The 22,804-nt window shown below is 40.2% G+C and overlaps 1 protein-coding gene across 4 annotated transcripts in view; it reads right to left on the bottom strand.

The window, feature by feature from the left end:
• The window catches only part of dip2bb (disco-interacting protein 2 homolog Bb), a 50,277-nt gene that overhangs the window by 5,850 nt on the left and 21,623 nt on the right, over positions 1 to 22,804 (bottom strand). Inside the window, exons 3-35 of one of the 4 annotated variants that reach the window (XM_014009134.1) lie at positions 22,233 to 22,379; positions 17,973 to 18,098; positions 17,587 to 17,880; positions 16,959 to 17,105; positions 16,752 to 16,769; positions 16,249 to 16,368; positions 15,328 to 15,525; positions 14,761 to 14,852; positions 14,143 to 14,253; positions 13,919 to 14,042; positions 13,484 to 13,593; positions 13,286 to 13,388; positions 13,132 to 13,196; positions 12,816 to 12,909; positions 12,616 to 12,735; positions 12,237 to 12,351; positions 9,204 to 9,343; positions 7,573 to 7,709; positions 7,393 to 7,473; positions 7,171 to 7,298; positions 6,851 to 6,965; positions 6,510 to 6,711; positions 5,681 to 5,793; positions 5,405 to 5,428; positions 4,914 to 4,994; positions 4,672 to 4,795; positions 4,419 to 4,540; positions 3,192 to 3,303; positions 2,555 to 2,664; positions 2,119 to 2,249; positions 1,862 to 2,030; positions 1,616 to 1,786; positions 1,469 to 1,530 (exon numbers count right to left, since the gene is read on the bottom strand). In XM_014009134.1, the coding sequence (XP_013864588.1) occupies positions 1,469 to 1,530; positions 1,616 to 1,786; positions 1,862 to 2,030; positions 2,119 to 2,249; positions 2,555 to 2,664; positions 3,192 to 3,303; positions 4,419 to 4,540; positions 4,672 to 4,795; positions 4,914 to 4,994; positions 5,405 to 5,428; positions 5,681 to 5,793; positions 6,510 to 6,711; positions 6,851 to 6,965; positions 7,171 to 7,298; positions 7,393 to 7,473; positions 7,573 to 7,709; positions 9,204 to 9,343; positions 12,237 to 12,351; positions 12,616 to 12,735; positions 12,816 to 12,909; positions 13,132 to 13,196; positions 13,286 to 13,388; positions 13,484 to 13,593; positions 13,919 to 14,042; positions 14,143 to 14,253; positions 14,761 to 14,852; positions 15,328 to 15,525; positions 16,249 to 16,368; positions 16,752 to 16,769; positions 16,959 to 17,105; positions 17,587 to 17,880; positions 17,973 to 18,098; positions 22,233 to 22,379 (4,006 nt within the window). The remainder of the gene's footprint in view (positions 1 to 1,468; positions 1,531 to 1,615; positions 1,787 to 1,861; positions 2,031 to 2,118; positions 2,250 to 2,554; positions 2,665 to 3,191; positions 3,304 to 4,418; positions 4,541 to 4,671; positions 4,796 to 4,913; positions 4,995 to 5,404; positions 5,429 to 5,680; positions 5,794 to 6,509; positions 6,712 to 6,850; positions 6,966 to 7,170; positions 7,299 to 7,392; positions 7,474 to 7,572; positions 7,710 to 9,203; positions 9,344 to 12,236; positions 12,352 to 12,615; positions 12,736 to 12,815; positions 12,910 to 13,131; positions 13,197 to 13,285; positions 13,389 to 13,483; positions 13,594 to 13,918; positions 14,043 to 14,142; positions 14,254 to 14,760; positions 14,853 to 15,327; positions 15,526 to 16,248; positions 16,369 to 16,751; positions 16,770 to 16,958; positions 17,106 to 17,586; positions 17,881 to 17,972; positions 18,099 to 22,232; positions 22,380 to 22,804) is intronic. The other 3 variants (XM_014009136.1, XM_014009135.1, XM_014009137.1) reach the window with 3 other exon arrangements.

Here is a 22,804-nt window from a genome sequence, read left to right as displayed (position 1 = left end):
CAGATTCATGGAACCCGCCCTTTTACTAGTTCCTACTTATTTGTGGTTCCAAGCGGTCCTAGTCGACACCAAAATGCGACGTCAGAACACCGGTCGTCACTGATTGGCTAGGAGGGTGGGGTCATTGGTTGTGTCTAAGCTACCTTTACAGCAACTCAAGGAGATTCTTAGATGGAACTAAAGCCATTTCACATCTTTGTGGTGTGTAACCGACTCTGTGATTGTGATTTCAATGCAATACAACTCTAAGATCAAAATGATCCGTAGACAAAATTAGTAACTTTTTTGTACATTTTACGTGGGAAAAAGAAAAAAGGCCCCATTTTACTTTTTCTAATGCTGGAATCAATCTAAAAAAAGTCCTCAAATTTCAAGTTGAAAAAATATTTAGTTTTTTTTCTGTTTTTAAACTCAGTTTTGGGTCATTATGAGCCAAAGGCAACATGAGGGAGGAAACACTAAAGCACAGACAGACGTCCGTCACACAAGATATACGTCACGGTCCACTTCAGCCAAGCCGAGATCTGCTCCACACGTCTTTTGGTTCCGTGCTGCTGGGTTCTTTTCTGAATGCGTACATGCGAGTGGGACCGGGCCAACTTCTCCTGTTATTTATGAATGAACTGAGGGAGCTTATTTTCAGACTGGTCTGTGTGGCGATTTCACAGACCTGTCTTGTGAAAGAGGCTTTAGTCATATGTTGGTTGTGATTTGTAAAGCTGTTAAATAATTTATTTAAAAAATGAATCAGAATCTGATAATTTTGTAAAAAGTGGAATACACTTAGTATATCTTAAAACTAACTCAGCTTTAATAAAATATAGAAAATTCTGTTTACCTGCATGAATACACACAGTCAAATTTAGAAACGACATTCGTAATATTCTGATGAATTACAGATGGATGTTATTTATATTAATTTCACACACGCACAAAAAAAGAGAAAGGGCTTTATTGTCTGAGGACAAGGCCTCAAACAAGGATTATCTGTGAATATAGTTCAACATTGTTGTCTTAAATGAAAGTAAAAATAAGAATCTTTAAGATTCCTATGCATTAGCACAATAAAATTTTGTTTGGTGTTTTCTGCTCATTATTTACAAAAATCCTGTAAAGTCTAAATAAATAGTTTATATTAAAAAAAGATGTATATATTTAACTCCTTGAAAATTAAAACATGTTGCCATCTTTATTTGGTTGGAGTAAATTTAAGATGGACTAAAACAAAAAAGATGCTTCTGTGGTCTAATGGTACATTTACTATGCATTTTTTGCATTCTTGAAGTTTTTTTTACCAGGATAATACAACTAGTTGTTACTTAGGGTGTGTACATTCTGCTAATGGCAGAAATAGGGTATTTTCCTTTTTTTTAAAACCCAGCTATAACTTTGCGTTTTTTTGTTTTGTGAAAGTCACTATTTGCAGAATTTTGTTTCAGCTTGTTGGAAATGTCACCTGTGCTCTCACCTGTCATGCCGCAGAGACTTCATGTCCACATACACTGTACACGGATCAGGACCAGTTGTGCCCTGTAACACAAAAATGTCCCATGGGTTTACAGGAATTGCGATAAGTTGGCGCGTTCGTGTAGCCAGATCCTGACGTCGTGCACACCTGCAGGCAGATAGCGAGGTTAACCCGGGAGCCAAAGGCGGTGCTGACAGCCCTGGAGGACAGTCCCACGTCCTTAAACAGCTTTGAGAAGGACTGCGTGAGAGCAAGGCGAGGTCGTTCCTCTGCTATCACCACGCAGCTCCGGACGCACGACAGATTCACACCGCGAGCCTGAAACACAGCGAGACACAACAATCGAATCCACGACTCTGTTACAGTTCCTGGCTGTCCGTGTGGATCTCTCACCCTGAGTAACTCGGTCTGGGTGCCCAGCCCTTTAGTGCAGAGCTCCATCACAGAGTAGGAGCAGAAGGTGTCCCTGATGCGGTACTGACTGAGCGTGCTCAGCCACAGAGACAAGCAGCTCTCCAGTTCAAACGGAGGAATCAGGAGGGACTGGTGACCTGAGTAAACACTGCCAGGCAGATAAAGAGAAAAAATGTGGGTAAATGAACAAGAAGACAGAAAAGACACCAGGTATAGAAAGTGACGGTTGACCGTACCTCGCCAGGCACCACAAGACAAAGCCCAGACCACAGTAGGGATCCATGCAGATGGCGATTTGACGAGAGGAGTAGAGCTCACACTGAAGCTTTATGGAGCGACAAAGAGCACTGACTGCTGCGTGAGAGATCTGACACAAGCAAATCCAAAAAATTATTATTATTATTATTTTGGATCCTATATATAAAAGTTTTATTAAAACCAACAATTCTTTTATAGCAAATCTGCTAATATTTTAATACAAATTACTGAACACTCATGTTTATTCACTTATACTGTATATCGAAGGTAAGAAAAACACTGTTCTCAACACCTGGTCTCACACCAAACTTCATCTCTCACAACTTTATTGCAACAACTTTTATATTCAGAACTGTGAAAACCCAACACTTTCCTGAGACGGTGAGAAACTTGTGTAAAAGCGACGTGCTTCACCTTGACGCCAGTGAGCATGCCTGTGGTGGAAACGCTGAAGTCCAGATAAGCTATCATCTCTGCTGTGGGCGGCTTGTAGATGTGTGGGGGCCGGCGGCGGGGAAGGTCATCTGTAAACAAGAAAGATGCAGGTTTTACATGGATCCAAGTCAACAGGAAAGTGCACTGAGCAAATATGATGCAGCAGAGATGAAATAGCAGATGCATTCAGTATAAGAGGGTATGCCAATTCCATGTAAATATATCTATCTACGGTACACAGGAAAAATTGATGACTAATTTAAACAAGAACATCTGCACACATATCTAACAGTGTATATCAAAAATGTTGATGAGAAATGTACTTTCTATTTGACTAAATGTTCCGAAACTACTAAAGCAGCATGAACATGTCTGACTTGACCACAAACCTGAACTTTAAAAGCCAAACTGACACCAAATCAGACACATTTACTCAGTTGTACAACTGTAAATGTCCTACATCTGGAGAATTTAAGGTTAGAATACACTGAAGTTGAGCAATGTCAACTTTAATGCATTCCTTCTTTCTTTTAATTACTTTAGGAAAAGCTGTGTTGACAAACTGTAACAACACAGTTTCAACACAAGGTGGTGATTGGCTGATTCGCTTTATTACCCGTATCAATGATTGTCGGCCATGTTTTGATGTTGACGGAAGCTGCGGCCTCTTTGGAGCGCAGAGYCCTCATGAGGTTTTGTGTTGTGAGGATGCACGCCGCTTTACTGACCTGTCAACAAAACACAATTATTTAAAACGAATACGAAGAAGCTTCAACAAAAAATAAAAAATAAATAAATAAAAATACTTGAACATGTGACACACTCACACACCCCAACATTCAACACATTTACTCTTCTTGATACTGAGATTTGGAGGTAATTTGTTTTAGGTATGATGCTTTGTTGATGTGAACTGGATGAGCCCTCAGCAGGTTAGTTAGTTAGTTAGTTATTAGTTGGATTTTTTTTAAAGTTTTTTAGTTAGTGGAAAGGCTATGAATAAATAATATCTTACCTGTTGTAGATAGCTCATTTTAAAAGTAAGAAAATAGTTTATTGTGTCTGCACTGATGAGCTAACGGCTAATGTAAGTACACATCAGTTTGCATGGATGTTATTTTATAAACCTTTGCATTACTGTCAGTTTTGAATTACAAGACTATTTACATAGCTTCTTAAAGTTGTTTGCAAGCACAATTACCAGCAGCAGCAGCTAGTTGTGGCACTTTCAGTGCAGCCTAGGACACATTTTTTATTTATTTATTTATTTAAATAACTTTATTCATTTTTAAAATAACAAAATGAATTTATATAAAATCAAAATACAAATCACAAATAAAATGAAAGGTGGCAGAAACAAGAAAAAAATCTTACAGTATCTGCGCCTTTTTCCTCCCAAAATTTATATTTTTAAACAATAATCTATAAACAAAAAAAAAACTAAACAAAAACAACCTCAAATCCTTGTCGAACAACTCGTTTGGATACACATTATATTGTTTCATATTTCTTTAACAAAGTGACTTTTATAATTCTCTTAAACATTTTACAGGAATATTATGATCTGTTTGCTCAAATATCCATGATGACAAATAAAGATTTATAAAATATAATTTTTGTTTTATTATCATTCCACAGAATGATCACAGAATCTCTTTAATAAACGAACCTCAATGAGGAAACTGAGTTAAAACACAGCAACAAATAACATAAGGTTACCAAATGTCCCCAGGTTGTTGATTTTTAATATCTTGGCATAAATGTGATGCCTGAATAAAAAAATGCTCCTAAGATCTACAGACAATTCTATGGTTATGTTCACTAAACATAAAAGTGCACATACATCAATAATCATGCGGACTGTCGGCAGAGTGGCTGCCAGGTTTTGAGGGTGAGGAGGCCTGACGTTTACTGGAACACAGCCAGCGTAGAGACAGCCGTAGAAGGCTGCAATCAAATCGATGCCTGAAAAAAACAAAAACGTGACGGATAAAACAGCGTTGTATAAAAACGCAAAAAGGCAAAAACGCTACAGATCAAACACAAACATTATTTGAGCGTGACGTTTGAACATAAAGGTCGGAGCCAGAACCTACCAGGTGGATAGAGCAGCACGACGTTCTCCCCGGTGTTGATGCTGCCCTTCTCCATGAGCGCGGCGGCGATCTTCTCAGCTCGCTTGTGAAGCTGAACACAGGTGGCTGTGCCGACCGTTACACCCTGACGAACAAGACAGAACATTGGACAAAGAGCGCAAAACACAACAACACAGCCGCATCGAGTGTCTCCCAACTAACAGTGATTTTAAATGTGGTGTACAAAAAGATCAGATTGGCACCTTTGCGTTAAGAAGAACGTAAAGCACGTGGTCGGGGTCTGTCTGGGCCCTCCACTGTAAAGCTTCTGTCAAATACTGATGCTGTAACCAAATGAGAAAAGTTATAAAGAAAACATTCACACAAACATGACCATGAAGGGCAAATTCAGGAAGAGCTTTTGTGCTGATGAAAGGAACAATAAACAGAGACTTTAAGTGGTGTTTAGGGACTGCATACCTCAGTAGAAATCATTACTCGCCAATGTGCAGTTTATACCACTCACTTTCAAGGCAATCAAGCTTTTAAGAAATGGATGTGAAACGTAAAAAATATATATCTGCTGTAAAACAAGTGAGAACCACAGACGGGTGCATATTTTGTACAACAAACATGCAAATTCCTGCTGAAGCCAGAAATTAACACCAGTACATAAAATAAAGCCACAATACAGCACAGGTGGGCCAATAATAATAATGCATGGTGTGGGGTACATGCCAGAGTGAATTCTTACCATCACAGTGGGCCACATACAGAGCTACATCCAGAGAGAGTCGAGAGCAAAGAGAAAGAAGAATCCAGATTTTTGTTTTCTACAAAACTGACTTCTGCCTGAGCTCCCATCACCATCCAAACCTCAAGATTTATCTTTCATACACGTTAAAAGATGAATCAATCACACGCACGTGACTCCTGCAGCTTCTGGACGAGCCGCTGTTAATGTTTGATCTGATTTAAAGTTTGCGGTCGGTTGAAAATGTGAGTTCAAGTCCCGTCGCAGTCAAGTTACCTTCCGGACGAGATCCTGGTCTTCAATCATGCCAAGGTCCCTGCCGGCCGCCTGGGCAATCCGCTTCCCCGCCACCAGGTTTCCCACCATGACGGACGCAGGGCCGACGCCAACTACAGCGGGAAAGCAGAGAGAACGAGAAAAGAGTGAAGTGGAGGAGGAGATTTAAAAAAATGTTCTTCACCACAAAACACAATCCGCAAATATACTTATGTAGGAAAAAAACACGACTTTCACTTTTACTTCAGAGTAATATAAAATGATAAACCAGAGCAATACAGAAGCTACAAAACATGATGGAGGAAGGATGGAAATTCAGAAATATTCAGAATTTCTGTGATTTTGGTTGTAGAAAAAGGAAAAGAAGTGACTAGGTGGCAAAATTTAAAATAAAAATTTCAATTTCCCAACATTATAAACGTTTGGATTTTAAAGACACATTTGTTCAACCAAGATAAAACAAAGAATTTGTCTCTGTTTCCTGCATTCAGTGGAACAACAGTAAATCCACGCTAAAAAGCGAAACAATGTATTTTCTGGAATAATATTCACTAATTTATAACTTTATCATCCCTATTTCTCCTAAACATTTGGGCATTTTTGCTTATAAATGTACTAATTTAAAGTTCAGGGACTTTTTGTAATGTTACTTCCTGTCATGAAACAATCCTAAACAAAATTACTGCGTTCCTTCTTTATATAAATATTTACCTGTTTAGCCCAATAAGGAAACATGTAAAAGAATAAGACTTCTTAGAAAGCCTGGCGCTAGCAGAATATCAGGTACAATCCGTGGCGTCCTGTCAGATTTGCGGTGGACAGAACGTACCTGGCTGCTTCTGGCGAGGTTTGGGCAGGTTGGTGACACACGTGTGGGGACACATCAGGATGTTGCAGGGGTGCAGGTTGCCATCTAAGAAGAACTGCTTGGTGTCAGAGATGTGGATGCCACCCAGGGGGGTTTTGGGTAAGGTGTTGGCCGGGACCAGAGCCAGACAGTAGAGGCCCACTTGGTGGATGCTGTCGATAGCCTTCAGAGGAAACCAGACGACAGGGTCAGCAACGAGGACATGAAAAGAGTTGTTTTTGTTTTACTCCAACATTTTGCTCAGGTAGTACTGATGTAAATAGAAAACCTGTATTAGAGTAAACATTTGAAAGTGGATTTACCTGAAGCACTCGGCTCATCCACTGGAAGCTGTCCTCCTCGCTGGCGTCTGGCCTCTGCTCTGCCACGATTACAACCCTCTCATCGTAGAACACTGTGACCGAAAACACTGCAATCCTGCAGACAAACACAGAAACACAAAAATACTGAGGATTTTTCAGAGGTCAGGGAGGTAAACACAAACAACTCAACATCTCATTGTCAAGCAGCTTTTTTTTTCTCCTCCTGTACCACTAGATGTCAGTACAATAAATAAAGTTCTGTGTTTCACCAATCAGTTTTATTTTATTCGTTTTACGCACAATGTCGAATTTCTCCTCACCTTCCACGGTACACTGTCTTAACAGGCTCCACCGCGAGAGCAGTGGCCACCAGATCGTCCGCGTTGTGTCTTCGCCCACTAACCATCAGCAAACCTTCTATCTTCCCCACCACAAAGATCAGACTGCCCTGTGCGGGGGAGGGGAGGGGGACGACACACAGCTGAGCGATTTCACTGTCAGACAGGAACGCTCCCACTCTCTAATCAAACATTTGTACTTACTGGACCAACAAAGCCCAGGAGTCCCGACCGCACAAATGGAATCTCTCCAATGGGAACTCCATTAGCATTGACGGGTATCACCTGAACACAACAACACAAAGACAGGAACCCGTTCCATAAAAACAACAGGAACTGTCGGGACACGTGCTGTAAGATGCTGGCTCATTTCGACTTTCATACCTCAAAGGTGTTTTTGGTGAGTCCAGGTAAGCCGTAGTACATTGTGCCCCCAGCACGAGAATTAATTATTATCTCTCCTATCTCATCAGTTTTACACAACTGAGGAGGTCCGTCTGGCCTGACTATACACATCAGCGCTGAAAGGACAAAACAGAAACATTAGAAAAAAAACAGGATGACTAGTTGGAAAAATTCAAGTCCTACTGAGTTTCAAAGTCATAAACCTTCATGTGGTAAATTTTCATGGGTATAATTGTCTTTGAAACAGTAGGCTGCAGAAAGACAAACTGACACAGAGGAAAAAATAGCCCACGAGTACATTCAGACTACAGACTTTTTTGTCTGTTTTCTAATTTAACTAAGCTTTTACAGCACTTTGGTCTACAACATCTGTTTAAAAATGTAGACACACACACACACACACACACACACACACACACACACACACACACACACACACACACACACACACACACGTGCGCACGCGCGTGCGTGTGTGTGTGTGTAATAAATAACATATATATTATATGTAAAATATATACAAGCTTTGACCTTTTCTATTTGTAAGTAATCTTGACTCACTACAGCTGGTATCTTTTCTGAGCAATCACTAAAAGTGTTTATTTGACAGAGCAGGCAGGCACACGGGGCAATATTGAAGTGCACAATGAAAAAAAAAAACTTCACTTTAGTTTCAAGTTAAAACACTCTCAGTGTGTGGTCTACATGACCTTACAGGGAATGTAGCCAAACACAGGACAGTTACAGGACTGTTATACATCAACAACACTCAGTTTAAGCCCAGTTGTTTGCTGTGTTCACCTCAGCTTGTAATGCATTATTTGGTATTGTGTAGTAGTAAAAACTACCTACCTAAAATAATTTTATTTTAATTACTCCAACACACATCTTGATAAGTATAGGTTCTCATAGAGGGCTTCATTTTGATTTTTAGTCGTCTTCAAAACCATTTCTTGAACATTTTAAAGTTCTTCTTTGGACGTTTTGGTTGATTTTCATGCTGAGAAAAAAAAGCTGCTTTCCAAATGATGTTAGATGTTGGATTAAAAATCCCACCAAATCTGACGACACCAGCAACACTAGTGACTGAAACACAGCTCAAACCAGGACAGAACCTCTAACAGGTTTTATCAATAAGTGTAAAAACTGCTTTAATATACTATATGATGAGAAATGCCAAGTTTTTGAAAAATAATTAAAAAATGACTTAAAAATAATAAAACTACGCCAGCTCTAAAAGCAAGAGAGCAAAAGCAAAACAGTAAAATGTCAAGAATTGTGATAATTATTTCACTGGTTTGATATAACTAAAGTATTTTTGTTTTAGAAATAATGAGAAGTTGAATCATTTTTGTCAGTGGAAAAAACATAATTAAAACAGGTATGTATTTTGGTTGTAACTACAAGATTATTTTTCTACAAGTGAAGTATTTATTTTGCTATAAATTATCCAGATAATTTCTTTTTTTTTTTGGTAATAACTAGTTTTTGCTAACACTTATAGCTTCTGAGCTTTCATTTTCATGCTTGGATTTTATTTAATCCCTCTGACATTTGTTTTTTTTTTCATGCTTTTCTCTAGACTTCTGCATTTTTCCTTCCATCCTCACCTCCAGGCATGACGTGTCCCACATCTTGTACAGTCAGAGCCGAGTTCTTGTCTTCTGTATTGACCCTGATGACACCGTGGCTAAGGCCGCTCAAGGAGAGGATGGCGCGGGCAGGGAGGGGTGCGCCAGGGACTCCCGGTCTGCATGGGGAGACAGTTTGATAAAACCTGTGCGTTCACATCCATTACATCAGTTCATACATACAGCTGCACCAGGAGAACTGGGATTCTGTTAGCTTTAAAGGGGACCTGTTATGCAAAATTCACTTTTTCACATATTTTTATGCTTTAGTTTGGGTCTGAACTGCTTCCAGAAACAGTCCAAGTGCCAAAAAAAATACTCCCACCTATTTTTTGACAAAATGTAAATGGTTTGTTAGTGTCAGCAAATGAGCTGTTTCAAAAATCTGCAAATTGTTACGTCACAATCAGAGTAACCTAGGAATGCCAAGGCGAGCTCAGCCAATCACCTGGTAACCCAAGAGACTCCGCCCACTTCTTCACAGGACGACCACGTTTGTTCTGCTGTTTTTACAACAGCCATGGAGAACAGAGATGTATGGCTTAATTAAATTTTTTTTATTGCAATGTTGCAGCAATATTGCCAAAGAAAGCTGTAGTTTGTGCAAATAATTTCACAAATTACTCCTTCTACCAACACACAGCAGGATTTACCCAAGGACTTTAAGCTGAAGGAAAGTTCTGTCCTAACTCTTCCTCACAAATCTCCAGATGATGGCGGTAAGTGATGTGTTGAGTGTTTAATGTTGCTGTTCCGTATGAATATAATTTGTCATTTAACACAAATTACTGTTGAACGCGCTGCCATGATCGACAACTGAGGAGGCGAGCATCTTTGCCTTTCCCCCTCCACAATAGCGGCCTGGGGAGGTGGCTTCACTATGCCGGCCTCCACAAGTTGCGACAGACGCCTGTTGGCCTCCCTGAGCACCAGTGTGTCGTTACGTGTGCAAAATTCTTTGATCGGATTGAAATGTATTCGGATTAAATAATCGGAATGTATCGTTTACATGGACACAATCCGATCATGACGAGTGTTTACATGCACCAGGCTTTTATTCAGAATTGAAGCACTGACATGCGCAGTTGCTAACTTTACCTTAAAAAACAAAAAAACAGAAAAAAGTTCTACTTTCGTCATGAACATAAAAAAACAGCTTCTGAGTGCTCAGAATGGACCTGCGACAGGTTTTAATAATGGTGGAGACGTTACTGCACTCTCTGGTTCAGATGCAGGTGACACGCAAACTTTAGTTTTTTTTTTTCAAAGCGGCGCAGGCCATGTGTCTTCCTTCTTTACTGAATGAGAAAACAGAAGGAAAAGTTCTGTGCTGCTGGAAACTACAACGTTGCTGTCCCTCCCTCCACAAAAGAGCAGAAACCGCTGGATGAAAGTCAGCAGACATGAGCAGTCAGGTCAGTTTTCCACAATCAGAATAAGATGATTAGATTAAGTGTTTACATGCAAGTCATTTGGATTATCAGTCGGCATAAACCACCTCTTTCATTCCGATTACAAATTCATTCGGATCGAGCTGAATTGGGTCAGAATAATCTGAATGGGGTGTTTACATTAGGGTTGTGCAATACTGGCAAACAAAATTAATCACGGTTAATTGTGATATTTAGCCGATAACGATTAATATGACGATCAATCACCTGGAGTCCCTGGACGCCCTCATACCCTAGTCATATGACCAGTTTAAATCATTCTAGTGGGAAAGATTTTCTCTCCATAAAAATCTGTTACAAACTGTGTCAAAAGTACAGACTTCAGGCTATACATCAATTTTTAACTTGTGTTAATAGACCAAGTAAAACCAGAGTTATGATAAATAAATTACAGAACCTTTTTTTTTTATGTTCGGCATATTTGAAGCGGAGAGGAGCACCAAGTGGACTGACCGAGGAAATCTCCAGTCTGCCTGGTGTCATTAATCGTATTAATCGTCAAGTGACAAAAAATAATCGATTATAGTTTTTCCGACGAATGATTGCACACAATACGATTTTGCCCAACCCTAGTTTACATGACGCCATTTAATCTGATTACTTATGTCCATATAAACATGACTAATGTCAACCAATACGACAGGAAGAATTGTGCTGGAGGACTGGAGACTCCCGTGCCACAGTGCTCATCTCATGACATGGGAGAGGATTTTGACCGCCCTTCGGTTCGTCTTTGCTGGCTTTGGGAAGTGGTGACAGAAGTGTGTTGGCCTCCTCGACACCAAGGCGTCTAACTTCAATCAGACGCTCCAGTCTGTCCCTATCAAGCCCTGGGGTGGCCGCACTGCATGCAGCCCATTTACTACTGTTGTACCATTGTGCATCTGCTTATACTAACCATTTCCACATATCTGAAGTGCTAACAGAAAAGCTGTGCTGGGACGGCGGGGCTAATGTAAAAAAGTGGTTGGGAGGCAGCTTATTTGCATAAGCAGCTCATTCTGAAGAGAGCTCAGAACAGGCAGAACTGAAAAGGTGAAATCTCACTATCTGAGATTCATTTTGTGAATTAAATCATATGAACACGTTTTGAATAGCTCACAGATGTATCCTAACTTGTTCAAGGACCCCATAATAGGTCCTCTTTAAGAAGAGTGCATACTAAACTCTAACAGAGTTATGATGTTTTGTTGCTCGACTAGACTAGAGGAAGTTGATAAATCACACAAATTAAACCTTAACATTTACGTTAACTCTGTTACAGCTTCTTCTATCTGACACACTTTGTTTTAGCTCCTGTCTCTTTAAGATGGCCCTCCTCAAAGGCTAAATCTGCTCTGATTGGTTAAAACACTGGAGTACCGAACCAAGAAACATATTATATTGCACAACTCAGACATTATTATTTTTCACACCAGTGGAGACAAGTGAATTAGGAAGCATGTCTTATATGAGGAGAATGATCCCGTTTGGTGCAGAAGATAAATAAGCAGATATTGTGGATCAGACCTGGGTAAACTCAATAAAGAAGAAAACCTTTCAGGAAAAGAGGGACAGATACCTGCGTATAGCTACTGTCATGGCCTCAGGAGAGGCGGCACAGGGACAGATGACCTCAGGCTTCAAGCCGTGCGACTGAAACAGATTCAGGAAGGCATCGCAGGAAGAGACCGACCCTGGATGAAAGGAAAAAAGCTACACATTAATTTTTTTCTTCCATTTCATTTAATTTATTCATTTATTTCATTCATAAAAACAACAAAAAGGCCATTAAAACACAAAGTAAATCAATTATTGAATAAGAAAGGTGCAGAAAGAAGAAAAAACTTACATCTGCCCCTTTGTTATTTACTAATTAAAAAAACAACTTCAAACAAACAACTTAAACTCAATGTGCTAAACCTAAAATGAACAAAAGACGAGCTTCACAAAGTACTCACAAGGGTTAGCACCATCAGCAACAACAAGCATCCGTAGAGAAGCTAGGCTGACGTCTCTCTGGTCCCGGTGAGCCATCATGGCCCAGTGCAGATCACGACACTTCACCAAAGCTATACGAGCTGCACCACAGTGAAAAGGAAGTCATGACACAAACCTTTGATGTAACAGAACTCCAGCTAGAAGACTGGTGACAGGTTACCTTTATGGATGTGGACCCTCTGCACCCAGGAGAGGGGACAAGCTTTCATTACTGCGTAGGGAACACTTATCGTATGTATCCTGTTCATTACAGCCTGGGGTGGCAAAAACAAAAGTTATTTCTGTTTTTCCAACATTGTAGCAACACACTCTCTAGTATAAAATGTTTGTCAAAAAATCGTGTTTATTTGAACTTTTAATCTTTTTACGGACATTTGCTAACATCTTGTAAAAAACATAATGTATTATGGTCTTATAGAAAAAAACTGTCTTTCTTTAAGAAGCTTGAATTCACCAGCAGAGGTTAAAACACCCACCGTGAGAACTCCATGCCATAAGCCCATATCCTTTTTAAAGTCCAGGACGTTCACTAAGGTTTCCCCTGAAAATAAAACAATGAAAATCAATGTGACTTATGTTGTTTTAAATGAAAAAGCTAATCAAATAATGAGACAAAGCAGCTTTACTCACCCTCACAGTAGTTGCAGGCCTGGGTCAGAGCCTGGCAGTGGGTCAGCATGGCCACCTTAGACACAGCCACACCCACAACTGTGCCCTCTTTATTGGCTTTGTACTGCAAAGAGAGGGAATGTTACTATTTATGATAGATTAATTAGTAGTAATGCGTCAGTTAACAGCTCACGTCACAGTAATAGCAGGAAGTGTTACCTCTATATAAGCAGGATCAGTGTTAGCGGTGGGAATGTGTGGCTGCCAGTCTTTGGACGGCTTCGTCAGGTATTTTGAGTCTGTTATCACCCACTTCATTCGAGGCCAGCCTAACAGAGCCAGTAAGGAAAGTAAAGAGAAACATTTTTAAAAAATGCATATGTTTTAGTAAAACTAATCTCTGACCTGTCACAACAAACTGAGGATAAAGTTGCAAACTGTGATGATCTTATATATCTGTATTTAAGATTCAAGATTTCAAAATGTAGCCTAAAAAGCCAGAAATCTGAAAATGTGTTTAGCTTAGTTTGACCAAATATGACCTCATCTCTGATTTAGCATGATGGGTCACACATTTTAGCCGTATGAAAGCGTTCAAAACAAGGTTGCTCCTAAAAAGCCACAAACACATCCACATTCAGAAAGAAGTCCAACCTTTAAACTGCAGTATTTCACCGGTGGGGGTCTTGGGCAGACCTTTTAGGCAGATCTCACTGGTCAGAGCCAGACCCACACCACAGCTGCCCAGCAAGAAGCCCACCTGGCTGATCCCTGCATCCTAAATATAAACACACAGGGAAAAGAACCGAGCTCAGATTTGAAAGGTCCTGTGGGGGGGTGGGGGTTCTGTACACAGGCTTCTGCGATGGTCTCCATACCTTCCGAGACAGTGGGACCTCAATAGGTACAGGTATGACCTCAGCCAGGAGGCAGCCGTAGAAGGCCACCCAGAACATGCCGGGGTCACTGTTTGGGTACACCAGCGCCACCTACCAAGACAGTTATATTCTGCTTTGAAATAAGCTCCGGTGAATTTATATCAAGGATGATAACATCTACTGAGAGCTGCTAAGTGTAATGCACACGTGATTTGTTAAGAACATAATATTTCAAATAATTTCTCATAAACTAACAATGAGACGACGTGAAGTTGGTCTTTTGCTTCCAAGTCCATTGCTTTCAACTGATTTTTTGCTTGTAATAATCATTTATTTACAAATTTAGACATAAGCATTGTTTTGTTTTAAATTAAATCTTTTTTAGTTTAGTGTTTAAATTAAAGTTTTTATTACTAAGTTGAGTGATATACTTTTACGCTGTTCTCCTGTTGGTGAAACTAAAACACAGGTTTTGCCTTTCAAATTCGATTAAAAGCAACAAAAATCAGTCAACTCATAAACTTATAAATTTGGGGGATAAAATGAACGACTACGGCACATTATTCCAGGAAATCCAGCTCAAACTTTTTGTGTTTCTCTGTGTGTCCGCTGCCTTACTCTGTCTCCAGGTTTGAGGATTTGCTCATTCTTGTTGCCCAGCTTGTTGAGAAGCGTGTAGGCCAGCTTCACACTGCGGCTCCACAGCTTCCCTAAAACACAACAGAAAATCCTCAACCTACAAAGTTCATGAGTTTTTCTGAAACACCACACGGTAGCACCTGACAGTTCTAGTCTCCTCAGCCACATTAAATCACTACTGGTGTCAGGATCTGTGTTTGTTGAGAGTTCTGAGAGTTTATTACGGTGATTTGTTTTCAAATTTCAGATTGTTTCTCTGTCATCATTCATTCCTGCCCTTCAGTCAGTCCTGCCCTGCCCACTCACCCCTGTTCTTTTATAATTAGTCTCACCTGTTGCCACTTGTCTCCTGAATCCCATTCCTTTATCCACTGAGCCCTCACTCGCCTGCAGCCTGTGTGCTTCCAAGCCCTGTCTGGTTCTCCTCTGGGTTTTCCTTCATCTTGTGTTTTCACATCAGCCTTTTAGTTTCTCGCATATTTTTTGTTATTAAACCCTCCTTTTACATCCTCTCTGTACAGTGAATACATAAATCACATGTCTCACCGTAAGTCAGTGTATAAAGAGGTTTGCCTGTGATGTCCAGAGCAGTGAGAGCCGGGCTCTTTCCCTGAGTGGCCCCCCAGCGAGCTAATGCCGCCTGCAGGGCTGGGGGCCAGTTACTGACGACGCCCAGAGGCTCCCCTTTCACCGGGATGATCTGGCGGCCCTCTGGCTTGGGCGTGTTGGGGTCCGGCTGGGGAACTGGAACAAATAGAGCAGGTATGTTTCTGGGTAAGTTTCAGATGAATGAAACTTAGAATGAAGAACATCAGTGTAAAAAAGATGCCCGTATGTAGCAACTTATTTACTGGACTTTGTTTCTGAAAAAAGGTCAAGATATAAAATAAAATAAATAAAATAAAGGCCTTTGTTTTAAATAAACATCAACTTATACTCTAATTCATTGGTTCCCAAACTTTTCAGCCTTTGGCCCTGAAAATACCAGCAGTGGAGACCTGAGCCCCCAACTGTTGTTGGATTATAAACATTGTTTTCACGTCAAAAAAAATAACAGCATAGTAACAATATCCATTATGTTATTTTTGTCCATTTTAAGTACACTAACCTTACTCTTTTGTAACAACAAAGGCAAAAAAAAATGTTAGTTGTTATTTTATAATGTAATTAAGTCAGAAAATCTTTTCAGGACCCCACCTTGATGTTTTGAGACCCCATTGTGGGTCCCGACCCCAACTCTGGGAACCACTGCTCTAACTTACATTATGCATAAAACTCAAACTGTGCAACTTTGCATTCATTAAAGGAAAATACTTTAGGTTTAAAGTTTGGTATAAACATATGTAAACAAAAACGTTTCCTCTTTCATCTAAGATTTCTGATTTACTGAAGAATACAAAACAGTTTCCATCTTTTTAATTGACTCGAGGATATTTGTTTTTGTGAGAGTTTCATGAGGCGCCGCACCTTGGACGATCTCCTCGGAGTCGTCGGTGAAGAACTCGCTGAGCGGMGGCCTCTTGGGCCTCTTCAGCGTGTTGAGCAGCTGCTGGATCTTTGTGGACACTCTGCTGCTCACAGGAACTCCTACAGAACAGCAGCAGGAAAACGGTTACACGTTTCCAGACTCAGCTACGTCAACAAGTGACCCGTTGAAATGTCACGACATTTTACTGTCTGCTGTTCTTCATTCCTGTCCAAACTTACTCAAATATTCTTTAATAATCAAACTTGAGGTGATTGTAAGATCATTTGGGAATAAAAAGCAGCAGCACAGGTAGGTGTCATCATCACAGGGAAAACGGTGAAAACTGAGAGGAAGGGTTTCTGGTTCGGGATCACACAGGAGGATTCAGAGTGTGGACGTTGTATTTCCTTCTACGTTCATTCATTACAAACAGGAGGGAGAAAAAAGGGTTCACCGTGAAAGAAAAGGAGAAGGCTGTGGACAAATAAAAGAGTTTCCTTACTCTGCGTATTACCTCTTCCTATCAGCCAGTCAAATATACATGACAGGGTGGAAAAGATCAAGAAGAAAAGAAAGCAGCAAAGTCTGATTAATTAAAAAAAAATCCACCGCTGGACGTCAACAAATATTAGGAGATGAAGAAATCAGACAAAAGCAAACACAAAGAAGCACAAACTAGAGTCTGAGAGACGTGGGGAGCAGCTGTTACCATCGGCGGTCTCCATCATGCTCGAACGGCTTTGCACTCGACTCATCCCTCGAACGACGGCGTTGGAGGGCAGATCCACCCGCGGGCCCCTCATTGTGGGGCCCACGGCTGTCACGTCAGGAGAGGGGGCGCTGTTCTCAGGTGGAGCTGTGGAGAAAACACGAGAACCAATCACAGCTTTAATGCCGAGTCAGGTTTTAGAGATCTGTTCTTCTTTTTCTAGATTATTTTATTCTGTGAAAAGTATGATGTCAAGCAGATCAATCAAAAACAAATTTTTAGAAACTGGATTTATTTATTGCTGTTATTTAAACAAAGGATACATCAGAGCGCAGTGGGAAAGTTTGTTTCAGGAAGTTCAAATTATAGTAACAAAAAATGTTGGGGTTTTCTGTAATGAGAGGTTGAACGAAGAATCATCCAACGCATTATTAAAACTGGAGGGGGGAGATGAGAGGAGGTTGAATCTGGATGTGAGGGGGGTCTCTGCTGATACCACTTGCCTGTTTCCTTACTTTCAAGGAGCACAAGTCCTACATAAAGGACTAGCGGTATTCCTCTGTTTCTTACAGGACTTACAGAAAGAGTGCAACACAGCATGCACAAATGTCAGAAAAGTGCGCCTCACCGATGCGAGTGTGAGCCAGCATGTCTGTGACGGCTGCGGTGCGGCTCGGCTCCTGAGGCTGATACAGAGGTTGGTACTGCGGCTTGTACTGAGGCTGCGGCTGGCTCTGAGGCTGAGGCTTGGCCTCCCCGTGCGACAGCGTGGACGAGGCAGAGGAGGACGTGGAGGAGCCCTGGGCGGAGCGGTTGATCCAACAGTCCGGGCTCTGCAAGCTGGTGTTGGCCGGAGGCGGGGGGGCGACCACTGAAGACTGTCTGCGTGCGGACGTCTCGTCTTCAGAACCTGATGACGAGTCTAGAAAAAAAAAAAAAAATCGAACCGATAATTTAAAAAACTCAGTTTCCTTTAGTGTTCGGATGCAAGACCCTTGTGTGTTTGGATCTTACCTGGAGGTGTCCGAGCTTCGATGGGCGACTGCACGTAAGTGGACCTCCTCTTGGTGGGCATAGGAAGTGCCATTTTCTCCTCTTTATGTTTAGCCAGGGCAGCTTGTACAGCCTCACTGTGAACATCTGCACAGAGTGAGGACAAAACACACACTTTGAGTCCAACAGCCAAGAATCTAATTAAAAAAAAACTAAAAAGTGAACACTGAAAATTATTTTAACTATTTAAAAGTACCTCACATTCAAGTATCATTTTCTTTATTTGCTGACTGATTTGTGAAAACTTTCATCATTAATGAACACTGGTTTGGTTAAAACAATCTGAGCTGATATGGCGAAAAAATCCTAAAAGCTTTGAATAGATGGTTCTCAAATGATGCAGCGACCTACAGATCACGTGATCAAATCACCATAATCACGGCTGCGAATGCAGAAGAGGGTATAGTCTATAGCACAGAAATGTATATACAGTCTAGATTATTTATGTAATATTGTATGTTTCTATTTTGATTTGTTTTAACAGTCATGGAGCAAATTTACGTTCCGAGTTAGTTACAAAACTGTGCTGCTCGTGTGGCAGAGAGACGCTTTAAAAAACATTGACGGCGTAAAAACACTAAGGAGACGTAGAACTGTCGGCAAAGCGACGTGATTTTGCGGCCGGTGATAATCAACCACAAAGATTTCACCCTCCTCGGGATTCCAGAGTGTGTTCAGATCATTCCTACCATGGTTAGTGACGCATGATACGTTAATTAATTTAAAAAAGAAGTAAAAGATCGCGCACTATGAACAGAAAAGTGTTTTGAATATGCAATCTACCCTTGTAAACACGACCGTAGGATACACTGACAGTATCCGATAATCACTAAAAGCTCCTTATTTTGCAGTATGTACCCATTTAGAGTATGTAAGATATAGTTACAAATAATATCAGAGAAAGTCACACAGAGTCATGTCAACACAGCCTGTGTGTTGGCTCTGCAGACTTCAGCAACTCGTAAGGATCGCTACTTTCAATAAAGCTAAATACCTTGATTTAGATTTATTATTCAGTAGATCCATGGGTGTCCTGAAAGGCACATTTTAAACACAAAGTATTTTTATCCTGGTCATGCTCGTCTGCGTCGTTCAGTGGCCTTTTTGCATTTTTTCTCCCTTGCTTTTGTGGTTCTCCCATACTGGTTTTATCGCTACATGCTAAATGCTAGCCCATGAATGGGGTGCAGAGGGTAAAAAAGTCCCGGATGATGACGTCGTTGAGAACCATCTATTGATTACATTTAAGGATTTGTACTCAGAAAACCCCTTTCATGACCTACGAACTACATTTAAAACCTATGAAGAGAAAGAAAAACATTTTTTTCCTTTCAAAGTCGCCAAGACTTAACAAAAAGTTTAAAAAGTGCAATTTATTCAAAATAAAAAGGCATTTAAGTGACCTATTTGTTCTTTTGTAGCACCTTTCTTGCACCAAAATGAGAATGTGGTTCAACGTTCAACTTGAAATGTCTTCATATAAAATGATTTTTTCAGTCTTTTTATGGCCGTTAGTAACTTGTGACTTAATTCTCTGGGGTCATATTGTACACCAGCTTTATCACTGTGCAGGATTTTGTTTAAAGCTTCAGATAAGTCCATGGAACCGTCCTCAGCAGAAGATGACATTGTTTTTCCTGGTAAAGCAGGAAGCCGCGATGAGGGAACAAAGCTGCCAACGAGCCCACTCACAGGCCTACACACAAACAAAAGGCACACGGCAATAAACATGCAGAGATGCTTTCACGTCACGACACCCACAGGCGTATTAAAGAGAACCATGTGACCCGGGACACACGCTCCGACCATGCAGCAAAACGTGCGCTGAAGAAAACACATTCTGTGTCTCCAGCGATGATTATTCTGCTCCAAACATGGAGAAATGAAAAAATAAAAATAAAAAATCACGGAGCGCAGCTCACTCCAAAGCAGCAGCATCAGGGATGATAATTACATAAGTGGAGCTCTGTTGAACACATCGCTGAGGGCTAAATCCTCCTCGCTCATAAAATGCCAAAGTCGTCGCTCACACAGGAGCATCAGGAGAGGCTGAGCTCTGACTCTAATAAGAACAGTGGAGTGTGTGGAGGTTTACTGAGCGTTTAGCTCCAATCAACACTGACACCAGTGGGCAGTGTGGGACCAGAGGGGGTTATACTGGGCTGGGTCATGCTTTTCTAAAAAACCCACATGTTTATTAAGAGATAACAGGCACAAGATGCTTCTGATGCTACTTTGTTTACACTCCTGCTCAGGCTCTGTGTGCATTCAAGTGAATGCTCACAATACGCTGACTGATTAAAGTTTTTGGATCCGACTTTTCATTTATAACAACAGCAGGTTACAAACATGGAAATAAATGATATAAAAGTCTTGGCAGGAAATAAAATATTTTCATAATTAAGTCTAGAAAACACCTTTAACTCCACAGTTGATAAGTTTATTCAACTCTAATGTCTCATATGCAAATCCCTTTATTAATCAAATCACATAGATGCTGTAATTGTTCAATGTTTGTGATGTACGAAAGCACTAATGATCTAAATTTAAGAGTTTAACAGAATTCTGTCCAACATAATGAACCTAATACAGTTCTGTTTGTATCCAAATGAAAACTTCACTTTAAAAAGATAAATAAATCCTTCTTGGTGATGCAGAGAAGAATATGAGTTTGTTTATTCAAGTTTCCAGGCAGATTTATCAGATTTCTTAGTGAAAATAAAAAGGAGTTCTGATTAAATGGAATGATTTTACTTCTAAATCTTTATAACTTTGTGTATTTCATGAATCAAACTTATCAAATGAAAAAAGTATTTGAATAACACTGTGTTGTGGTTAAATTTGACAACTAAAAACCAAAAATTGATCGGCGACGACATGCGACGCACTAAAAGTGTTTTGGAATGACAGTGAAATTATGGATTATTTTCTTGTTTTCTGAAAATGTGACGTCTTTTTGACATAAATTGTTTCAAAAATATTCAGCCCATCATCATTAAGACAAGTTTCTGCATTTTGGCATAAAATTTAGAAAAAAACATTATAAAAAATGGATACTCTTCAAAGGGATCCACAAATAGTTGTAACATAAATGTGTGTATATGCAATACACTGTTTTAGGCTTAAATCAGTACATTTAGAGCCAAACCTTTTTCAGTTTTACTGTTTTTATTTTTATTTCTGATGCTGTGGTGAAGCCACAATCACTTGATCGAATTAAACTTCATCTCTACGAGGGGTGCGTCAAAACTGATTCACATCAGAATCGTGGTTTTCATTTACAACGACTCAGAATCGATTTAAAATATCCTAAAACTGATTTGACAAAAAAAATAAAGCAAATTTTGTAACAACGTGGGGGCATCCTGATGTCACCACGCAGCTGGTTCTGGAATGTATGCATACACAGAAAGCACCAAAACAAAGAGGAAACTACAAAAATGGAGGTAAGAGATTCAACCGACCCTGTTTTCATCAAAGGCAAAGATTCGGACTCTTTTTGTTTTTTACTGAATGAGTCTGAGTTTGACACAAGCTTCACAAGGTTTGCAAAATGAAGATGAAGCACTTTGGGAACACGACAAACAGACTCACATTATCAGGTTTGAATGAAACATTGATTTTGAATCGAATTGTGGCTTTGAAAATCAGAATCGAATCGAATCATGAGCCAGTAAAAGATTCCCACACCTAAGCTCTACCCTGAATCCCTGTGAAACTGCAGCTTTTTTAGGCAACGGTTCAGTAATAAAGCAGAGTAAATTAGGCTGGCTTTATATTTAGCCTGCTGCAGTGTGAGGGTGTTTTACAGGAGAGCATCAACAGCAGGGTGATGATTGGAGAAAACATTTGAATTCCCGTGAACAAACACTGAAAAACAAAGTGTTTTTGGCTCGTTTACCTCAGTTCTAAAACTCTGGTCTGGTTTTCCTCTTCAGATTAGAGATAAACTGATTTCCTCTCAGCCTCACTGATAACCAGGCAGTGACGTCACTCTGTTGTCAGAGCGGGGGTCCTTACAGAGGGGCTACCCTGCTGCACCATTGCTCTCCATCTCAGAGGCCCTCCCAGTCACAAACACACTTCTAATAAACTCCTGCTTAATTGGTCCCATGGAGCCAGTTTCAAGTATGTGAACAACAAGTTGCTGTAGGCTCTTCAGGAGTGTTTCAGACTTGAAGGATGCATTTTGACTCATGATATCAGCAGCTTTTATTTTACCTGATCTGTAGCGGTCATCCCGGGTTCCTCCATTGCGATGTGTTCTACGGGAGCGACGTTCCCGATACCGGGACGAGCTGGCGAGGGGATGGGCCTGGCTGGAGGAACTGGGAGCTGGAGGCTGCACGTCATTCTTAGGGGGTGCCACTGTCAAAAACAAGAAAAATAAACTCTTAATCATGCTTTAATACAAAAGGTATTAGCCGTCATCGTAATGAGAATGTCATTACAGTAGTCATTTATGTGATGTAAGATTTTGTTTCAATATTGCTAGATGTCAAGAAGTGGGCAATTTTCTTTTTTATCTTGTGCAGTTGTAAAATTATTTTGATTCTCAGCAGTGGTTCCCAAACTTTTTATCTTCTGACCCACAAAATATCCATGGCAAAAACTTGTGACCCCAAATATTACTGGTACACGCACTTTGTTAATAACCCTAAAAACACAGGATTTTTGACAATCTAAACAGCTTGTACACAAATATAAATACTTATTTTTATATTTTTTGTGTTTTTGTAATAGTTATAAGGAAAATATTACATCAGCAATTATTTTATTACCCTTTAAATTGA

This window comes from Austrofundulus limnaeus, unplaced genomic scaffold, assembly GCF_001266775.1.
Source record: "Austrofundulus limnaeus strain Quisiro unplaced genomic scaffold, Austrofundulus_limnaeus-1.0 Scaffold55, whole genome shotgun sequence".
Classification (NCBI taxonomy): Eukaryota; Metazoa; Chordata; class Actinopteri; order Cyprinodontiformes; family Rivulidae; genus Austrofundulus; species Austrofundulus limnaeus.
Note: the sequence above shows the minus strand (reverse complement) of the source record. Positions and strands in the feature narration are given on the sequence as shown.